Raw genomic sequence first — 8541 nt, 5'->3', positions numbered from 1 at the left:
GGCCCAGGACCCTCCGGCTGCTTGGTGGGGCTGGTCTGGCTCCTCCTGGGCCTGGGGGGGCGGGGCCTTGGAGAGGAACTGGGGTGTTTTATCCTCATTTTTGCCCCCTCTCTCCTGCTACGGGCTGTTTGTACCAAGAATTACCTTCACCAGAAGCTGCTTTGGGGGGAACCTTGCCCTCTCCCCCCCAGCTGGAGCAGTTTAGGGTCGGGTCAGGCTGTTTCCAGAGCGGCCATCACTCCACATGTTTTTTAAGATTTTTTTTGGGGGTTTTTTGTTTTAAGCTCTTTGCGTTTTACGATAGGAATTAAATCCCTCCCGCCGGGCCCCGCTGCCAGCGCCTGAGTCAGGGCCGTGCCGGGAACGGAGCGGAGGCTCCGGCCGGAGCCTCTCGCTGTTTTGGGAACCGTATCCAAGCGGAGCCGCTGCTGGAGCCCCACGGCCGGGCCAGCGGGAGCCACGGCCACCGAGTCCACGGAGCGGAGCCACCAGCCCCAGGGCTGGATCCTGCCTGGAAAACCACGGGGGTGGCTCCAGACTGGGACTCCCTGCTCTCCTGTCTCCTGGCCCGGCATCCCACGGGGAAAGCAGGCTCCTGAGCTGCTTAAAATAACGAGGGTCACCTTTTTGGGGTATAAAAGTGGTGCCACGATGGTGTGACCCACCGAGGCGGTGCCTGGTGCCCTTGTGCCACCAGCCCCGAGCCCGTGTCGTGGTTCAGGTCCTCAGGCCAGGACACGGAGACACTGGGGGCACTTCAGCGCGCTTTGGGGGTGCCCCCAGCTCAGTGCAGCCCCCCCAGCTCAGTGCAGCCCCCCCAGCTGGCTCCGTGGGCCCTGTGGTACCCCCCAACCCACTGCCAACCTGCCCCGAGCGACCGGCTCGTCACCAGTGCCTGGTGTGTGTCACCACCCCAGCGCGCTTTGGGGGTGCCCCCAGCTCAGTGCAGCCCCCCCAGCTCAGTGCAGCCCCCCCAGCTGGCTCCGTGGGCCCTGTGGTACCCCCCAACCCACTGCCAACCTGCCCCGAGCGACCGGCTCGTCACCGGTGCCTGGTGTGTGTCACCACCACTGTGCACGGTGTCACGGTGCCACCCCCAGGTGTGGGGACACAATGTCACCCACTTTGCTGTGACAATGCTTGACCCCAACAGAGGCTGGACAAGGGCCACCATCCCCACGGGCCCCCCCCTCTTTTCCAGTGGGGTGTGTGGTTCTCTGGGGGGGACACGGAGGTGGGGAACATCCCTGGGGGGGGCCCGTAACCGGGTGAGAAACCTGTTGGGCCGGGGAGGGCGAGCCCCGGGTTGGCTGCCAGAGCCAGTCTGACGAGGCTAGCTCCCCTCTGGCTTTAGTAGCCCAGCAGGTCGGGGCCTGCCCGCCGGCTCCTTCCCTTCTCCCTCCGTGTTTCGGCGCCGTACCGGTGGCTTCGTGCCGTTAGTGCCGGCTGGGGTGGGGGGGGATGTTGGTCATGGAGTCCTGGAGCTCATAGGGGTCTCTTCCAGTGGTTGGGTGGTGAGTTATGGTGGCAGAGACCCCCCCTTGGTGCTGCCAGAGTCCAGTGTCATCAATTTGGTACCAAATCCTCTCTTTTTGGTGTGGGATGCTCTGGCAGAGGAGAGGACGAGCCGCCACCAGGCTGGGGATGTGGCAGAGGGATGTGGAGAGGGGTTTTTTTCACCAAGTGTGGATGGGGAAGGGGTTGATTAAAGCCTGTTGCCCCCCAGGCTGTGTGGTGTTGTCGATACACCAGAGGGACGGGATGTCATCCAAAAGGACCTGGCCAGGCTGGAGAGGTGGGCCCAGGTGAACCTCATGAGGTTCAACAAGAGCAAATGCAAGGTTCTGCACCTGGGCCGGAACAATCCTGGCCACCAATACAAACTGGGGGGTGAGGGATTGGAAAGCAGCCCTGAGGAAAGGGACTTGGGGGTGCTGGTGGAGGAGAAGCTGGACATGAGCAGGCAGTGGGCAGCTGCAGCCCAGAAGGTCAATCCCATCCTGGGCTGCATCAAAAGCTGCGTTGCCAGCAGGTCCAGAGAGGGGATTCTGCCACTTTGCTCTGCTCTGGTGAGACCTCACCTGGAGTGTTGTGTGCAGGTCTGGAGCCCTCAATAGAAGAAGGACATGGACCTGATGGAGAGGGTCCAGAGGAGGGCCACAAGGATGATCAGGGGGATGGAGCACCTCTGCTACGAGGACAGGCTGAGGGAGCTGGGGTTGTTCAGCCTGGAGAAGAGGAGGCTCCGGGGAGACCTAATAGCAGCCTTCCAGTACCTGAAGGGGGGCTACAGGAAGGCTGGGGAGAACCTGTTTAGAAAGGCCTGCAGTGACAGGACAAGGGGCAATGGCTTCAAGCTGGAGGGGAACAGATTTAGACTGGAGATGAGGAGAGGGTTCTTCACTGGGAGGGTGGTGGAGCACTGGAACAGGTTGCCCAGGGAGGTGGTTGAGGCCCCTTCCCTGGAGATATTCAAGGTGAGGCCTAGTGAGGCCTGATGAGGCCCTGGGCAACCTGGTCTAGTTGGGGGTGTCCCTGCTGACTGCAGGGGGGTGGGACTAGATGGCCTTTGGAGGTCCCTTCAATTGGCCTGGGCAATTCTATGATTCTATGATTAATTCTATGATTCTTCACCCGCAGGGTCGCGGCGCGGAGCCCCCCGGCACGGCGCGGCACGGCATGGCCGCCTTCAAGCGGAGCCGGGCGCAGGCCTGGCCGGAGGAGCAGGGTGACCGTGAGCACGGGCTGTACAGCCTGCACCGCATGTTCGACATCGTGGGCACCCACCTCACCCACCGGGACGTGCGGGTCCTCTCCTTCCTCTTCGTGGACGTCATCGACGACTACGAGCGGGGCATGATCCGCAGCGGCAGGGACTTCTTGCTGGCGCTGGAGCGGCAGGGCCGCTGCGACGAGACCAACTTCCGACAGGTGCTGCAGCTGCTGCGCATCATCACCCGCCACGACCTGCTGCCCTACGTCACCCTCAAGAGGCGACGGGCCGGTAAGTGGGCGCCTGGGCCCCGCTCGTTAACGAGCCCGGCTTCGTTACCCGCCGTGTCCTCCTCGCCCACGCCCTGCGGGATGCGGTGGGGAAAGGAATCGGAGGGATGTGAGGACAAAGGGCTGCTGGGAGAGGGGGGAAATGAGGGCAGAGAAGGCAAAAAGGTGTTTTGTAGGAATTTTAGCAACTCCCACGAGTGGTTTTGGGGGGTTAAAGCCTTATTTTGTTTCCGGCAAGGTCTGAGGTCTCCTTCCTTTAGCGGCCATGAACTAGGGTTCCTGCTGCTCTCTGGCTTCTGGGTTCCCCAGGGCTCGGAGCCCCCCAAGGCTCCCCAGGCTTGGTGCCCCCCAGCTCCCTGGGGCTCAGAGTGTCCCCCCAGCTCTCCTGGGCTCGGTGCCCCCCAGCTCTCTGAGTCTCAGAGTGTCCCCCCGGCTCTCCTGGGCCCGGTGCCCCCCAGCTCTCCAAGCTCCTGCTGCTCATCCCTATGTTTTGGGGAGATGCTCCTTTGGGCCCGGAGCCCCAGGAGATGCCATGAGCAGCCTCAGGCCGTGCCGGGGAGCAAGAAGGAGCCAGGAGGGTCTCGGGGAGCCAGTGGGTGCCCCACTGGACGTGCCATTGGTTTTGGGGGGACCCCGCTCCTCTTGGGGCCGGGGCGAGTTGGGGAAGACATCGTGCGAGGAGCAACGCTCTGCACCCTTGAGATCTCCCTCCTGCTGCCTCTCCAGCCATGCTGGGGTGGAAATGGTTTAATTAAATGTGCCAAACGAGCGTTTCAGAAGGGTTTAGGAAAGGCAGGTGGTTTGTACCCCGCAGCCCTTGGCGTTTGGAGGGGGGTGGATCAGGTTGGGGGGAGGCTCCTCTGGACCCAACGAGCTGCTGCTGGTTCCTGCTCCCCGTGTCCCTCCAGACCCCGCCGTGACCGGGACTCGTCTCCTCCTGCCTCATTTTTATTCCTGGCTCTAAAAAGGAGCGAAAACCTGTCCTTTTTGAACTCGCTGAAGCCAGGACTGGCTGGGGGAAGGTGGTGGGGGCTGGGGAGAGCCACAGTTGGGGCCGGTTTAGGGACGGGGGGGGTCCCCAAGCCCCAGCAGTGCCCTGAGCTCACAAACGGCACAAAAACAATGCACAAAAACCATCCCAGGCCTCAAAAGCAGCTCTTTTCACTCCTAATCTTCGCTCAGCGGCTGCTTCTGCTCAGCAGCTCGACTCCCCTCAAACCCCCTGCGTCCTGCCAGCGCCTTGGATCCGCCAAATCGGGGTAAAATAACCAAGGATTGATGCTTTGGGTGTGGGCGTTTATCCTAAAGCATTTCAAGCAGCCGGGTCCATCCCAGGGGCCTGGGGCTGCCTCTGTCCCCCCCCCAGGAGGATGAGGATGAGTCGTTGCTCCCCCAGCCCCTTGCTGAGCCCCACAGGAGCCGTGGGGAGCCCGGGACGGATGCGGGGCTGGTCTGAGCCGTGGCTGGAAACGCTGCCCGGGGTCTCTCCCAGGGGATTGTGTGTGTTTGCTCCGGGTGTGGGAGTATCCATGGGAACAAATGGGAACGGCCTTTTCCTGCGCCGGGGCCGGGGCTTTGGCTCCAAACGTTTTTCCAACGGGGCTGGGCTGGAGGAACGGCCGCTGGACGATGGATCAACGGGGGGGGGGAGGCAGAGCAGCAAAAACACGTCGTGGGGGGATCGGCCCTGGGCTCCCCCCTGAAGGGGACCCACATCCCTGCTGTTCCAGGGAAAGGGCACCCATGTCCCCTCCTCAAGGGACCCGTGTCCCATCTGTTCTGGGTGCAGTGCCTCCCCACCACCCCGTCGTCTGCTGCTCCCCCGCGGGACCCCAGATCTGCACCAAGCGGCCCGGCCGCGGCAGGACCCTCCTCGGCAGCCAGCGCAAGAGGAGGAAGTCGGCCACGCCGGACCCCAAGGAGAAGCAGACCTGTGGTGAGCACCTCGGGGTTTTGGGGGGAGAAAGAGGGATTTTGGGAAAGGGACCCGTGTCCCCTCTGTCCCCTCTTCAAGGGACCCATGTCCCCTCTGTTCTCCTGGAAAGAGGACCCCGTGTCCCCTCTGTTGCCCCCAAAGGGACCCTGTGTCCCCTCTGTCCCTTCATCAAGGGACCCCGTGTCCCCTCTGTTGCCCCCAAAGGGACCCCATGTCCCCTCTGTTGCCCCCAAAGGGACCCCATGTCCCCTCTGTTGCCCCCAAAGGGACCCCATGTCCCCTCTGTCCCCTCCTCAAGGGACCCCGTGTCCCCTCTGTTGCCCCCAAGGGGACCCGTGTCCCCTCTGTCCTCTCCTCAAGGGACCCGTGTCCCCTCTGCTCTGCTGGAAAGAGGACCCCACGTCCCCTCTTGCCCCCAAAGGGACCTGTGTCCCCTCTGTCCCCTCCTCAAGGGACCCCATGTCCCCTCTGTTGCCCCCAAAGGGACCCCATGTCCCCTCTGTCCCCTCCTCAAGGGACCCCATGTCCCCTCTGTTGCCCCCAAAGGGACCCCACATCCCCTTTCTCTTCCAGTGTGTCCGGACCTGGTGGACAAGTACCTGGAGGAGACGTCCATTCGCTACGTGACGCCCCGAGCCCACGGCGAGACGGAGCACGGGCTCGGCCACCCCCATAAATCAGGTGGGTGTGGGGTTTCCCCCCCCCCCAACTCTGCCCCCGGTCGGGATTCGGGGTGATCAGCCCCCAGGAATCCATGGGGATTGTCCCGGTTCTGCCTCGTCTGCTCCTGTTGGACTCACCTCTGGCTGGGGGTGACGTTCTGGTGGCTGCTGAGGTGACATCTGGCCCTGCTGCCACCCCAGTTGCCAGTTGTTGCCCCCAAAGGGACCCCATGTCCCCTCTGTTGCCCCCAAAGGGACCCCATGTCCCCTCTGTTGCCCCCAAAGGGACCCCATGTCCCCTCTGTCCCCTCCTCAAGGGACCCCGTGTCCCCTCTGTTGCCCCCAAGGGGACCCGTGTCCCCTCTGTCCTCTCCTCAAGGGACCCGTGTCCCCTCTGCTCTGCTGGAAAGAGGACCCCACGTCCCCTCTTGCCCCCAAAGGGACCTGTGTCCCCTCTGTCCCCTCCTCAAGGGACCTGTGTCCCCTCTGTTCTCCTGCAAAGAGGACCCCGTGTCCCCTCTGTTGCCCCCAAAGGGACCCGTGTCCCCTCTGTCCCCTCCTCAAGGGACCCCATGTCCCCTCTGTTGCCCCCAAAGGGACCCCACATCCCCTTTCTCTTCCAGTGTGTCCGGACCTGGTGGACAAGTACCTGGAGGAGACGTCCATTCGCTACGTGACGCCCCGAGCCCACGGCGAGACGGAGCACGGGCTCGGCCACCCCCATAAATCAGGTGGGTGTGGGGTTTCCCCCCCCCCCAACTCTGCCCCCGGTCGGGATTCGGGGTGATCAGCCCCCAGGAATCCATGGGGATTGTCCCGGTTCTGCCTCGTCTGCTCCTGTTGGACTCACCTCTGGCTGGGGGTGACGTTCTGGTGGCTGCTGAGGTGACATCTGGCCCTGCTGCCACCCCAGTTGCCAGTTTTGGGGTGGACAGTTTTGGGGGGGACACTTGAGCCTGGAGTTTGATGTCCCTTCCCCATAACCCCAGCGGAATTTGGGGTTCCCTTCTTGGGGCCTTTGTGGGTTCCCCTCTCAGGGCCTTTGTGGGCTCTTGGGGCTGCCAGACATCCTTGGGGGTGAGCATCCCAGGATTGGGGGGGGACAGTTTTGGGGTGACAGCAGTGTGGGAAAGTGGGGGGGACAGTTGGGGGGTGACAGCGGTGTGGGAAATTGGGGGGGCTGGAGCTGGGTGTCGGGGATGGAGCCGAAGCTCAAACACGGAGCGGTCCCAAGAGCTTTGGGGGGGCCTGGGATGGGGAGAGGCCCCTCTAAGGTGTCCCCAGGGGCAGCGGGGGGGCTCACTGTCCCCTCCCCCCCCCGTGCAGTGCCTCCCCACCACCCCGTCGTCTGCTGCTCCCCCGCGGGACCCCAGATCTGCACCAAGCGGCCCGGCCGCGGCAGGACCCTCCTCGGCAGCCAGCGCAAGAGGAGGAAGTCGGCCACGCCGGACCCCAAGGAGAAGCAGACCTGTGGTGAGCACCTCGGGGTTTTGGGGGGAGAAAGAGGGATTTTGGGGCAGAGAGGAACCCGATGAACTTCAATAAAGGCAAGTTTCGGGTGCTGCACCTGGGGAGGAATAACCCCCTGCACCTGGACAGGTTGGGGGTGACCTGGAGAGCAGCTCTGAGGAGAAAGACCTGGGAGTCTTGGTGGACAACAGGGTGCCCAGGAGCCAGCACAGGTTGGGGGTGACCTGTTGGGAAGGAGCTCTGAGGAGAAAGACCTAAGAGTCCTTGGGGACAACAGGATGCCCAGGAGCCAGGAGAGGTTGGGGGTGACCTGCTGGGGAGCAGCTCTGAGGAGAAAGACCTGGGAGTCCTCGGGGACAACAGGATGCCCAGGAGCCAGCAATGGCCAAGGAGGCCAATGGCATCTCGGGGGGCATCAAGAAGAGCATGGAGAACCTCAAGGGAGGTCATCCTGCCCCTCTGCTCTGCCCTGGGGAGGCCCCAGCTGGAGCACTGGGACCAGTTCTGGGCTCCCCAGTTCCAGAAGGACAGGGAACTGCTGGAGAGGGTACAGCAAAGGGCTACAAAGAGGATGCTGAGGGGCCTGGAGCATCTCTCTGGGGAGGAAAGGCTGAGGGACTTGGGGCTTTTGAGTCTGGAGAAGAGAAGGCTGAGGGGGGATCTGATCAACACCTCTAAATGCTTCAAGGGTGGGTTTCAGGAGGATGGGGCCAGGCTTTTCCCAGTGGTGCCCAGGGACAGGACAAGAGGGAACGGGCACAAACTTGAATATAAGAAGTTCCACCTCAACATGAGGAGGAACTTGTTGACTTTGAGGATGACAGAGCCCTGGCAGAGGCTGCCCAGGGAGGTGGTGGGGTCTCCTTCTCTGGAGACATTCAAACCCCACCTGGATTTGATCCTGTGGGACCTGCTCTGGGTGCCCCTGCTCTGCCCGGGGGTGGGACTGGGTGATCTCCTTCCAACCCCATGCGCTTCTGTGATTTTTTTGGGGTTCCTCAAGCTCTCACCACCTTCCCCTTCCCCTCAGACATCCGCCTGCGGGTGCGAGCCGAGTACTGCCAGCACGAGACGGCGCTTCAGGGCAACGTCTTCTCCAACAAGCAGGACCCCCTGGAGCGTCAGTTCGAGCGTTTCAACCAGGCCAACACCATCCTCAAATCCCGGGATTTGGGCTCCATCATCTGCGACATCAAGTTCTCAGAGCTCACCTACCTCGACGCCTTCTGGCGCGACTACATCAACGGCTCCTTGCTGGAGGCCCTCAAGGGCGTCTTCATCACGGACTCGCTCAAACAAGCCGTGGGCCACGAAGCCATCAAACTGCTGGTCAATGTGGACGAGGAGGATTACGAGGTGGGCCGCCAGAAACTCCTGAGGAACTTGATGCTGCAGACAGCGCCCTGACGGCCCCCCCTCCCCCTCCCCCCCCCCCCCCCCCTCCCCCCCCCCCCCCCCCCCCCCCCCCCC

The 8541-nt window shown here is 63.0% G+C and overlaps 1 protein-coding gene across 2 annotated transcripts in view; it reads left to right on the top strand.

Moving 5' to 3' along the window:
• Positions 1 to 8527, top strand: part of DEDD (death effector domain containing) — a 22226-nt gene extending 13699 nt beyond the window's left edge. The window contains exons 2-5 of one of the 2 annotated variants that reach the window (XM_014962294.1): positions 2641 to 3004; positions 5513 to 5620; positions 6928 to 7074; positions 8102 to 8527. In XM_014962294.1, coding sequence (XP_014817780.1) covers positions 2680 to 3004; positions 5513 to 5620; positions 6928 to 7074; positions 8102 to 8478 — 957 coding nt within the window. In that variant the 5' untranslated portion in view covers positions 2641 to 2679 and the 3' untranslated portion in view covers positions 8479 to 8527. Of the gene's footprint in view, positions 1 to 2640; positions 3005 to 5512; positions 5621 to 5865; positions 6333 to 6927; positions 7075 to 8101 lie in introns of those variants that run through there. The other variant, XM_014962293.1, reaches the window with a different exon arrangement.
• The last annotated feature ends 14 nt before the right edge of the window (positions 8528 to 8541 follow it).

This window comes from Calidris pugnax, unplaced genomic scaffold, assembly GCF_001431845.1.
Source record: "Calidris pugnax isolate Ruff unplaced genomic scaffold, ASM143184v1 scaffold1427, whole genome shotgun sequence".
Lineage (NCBI taxonomy): Eukaryota > Metazoa > Chordata > Aves > Charadriiformes > Scolopacidae > Calidris > Calidris pugnax.
This window is presented reverse-complemented; position numbering and strand designations above follow the sequence as displayed.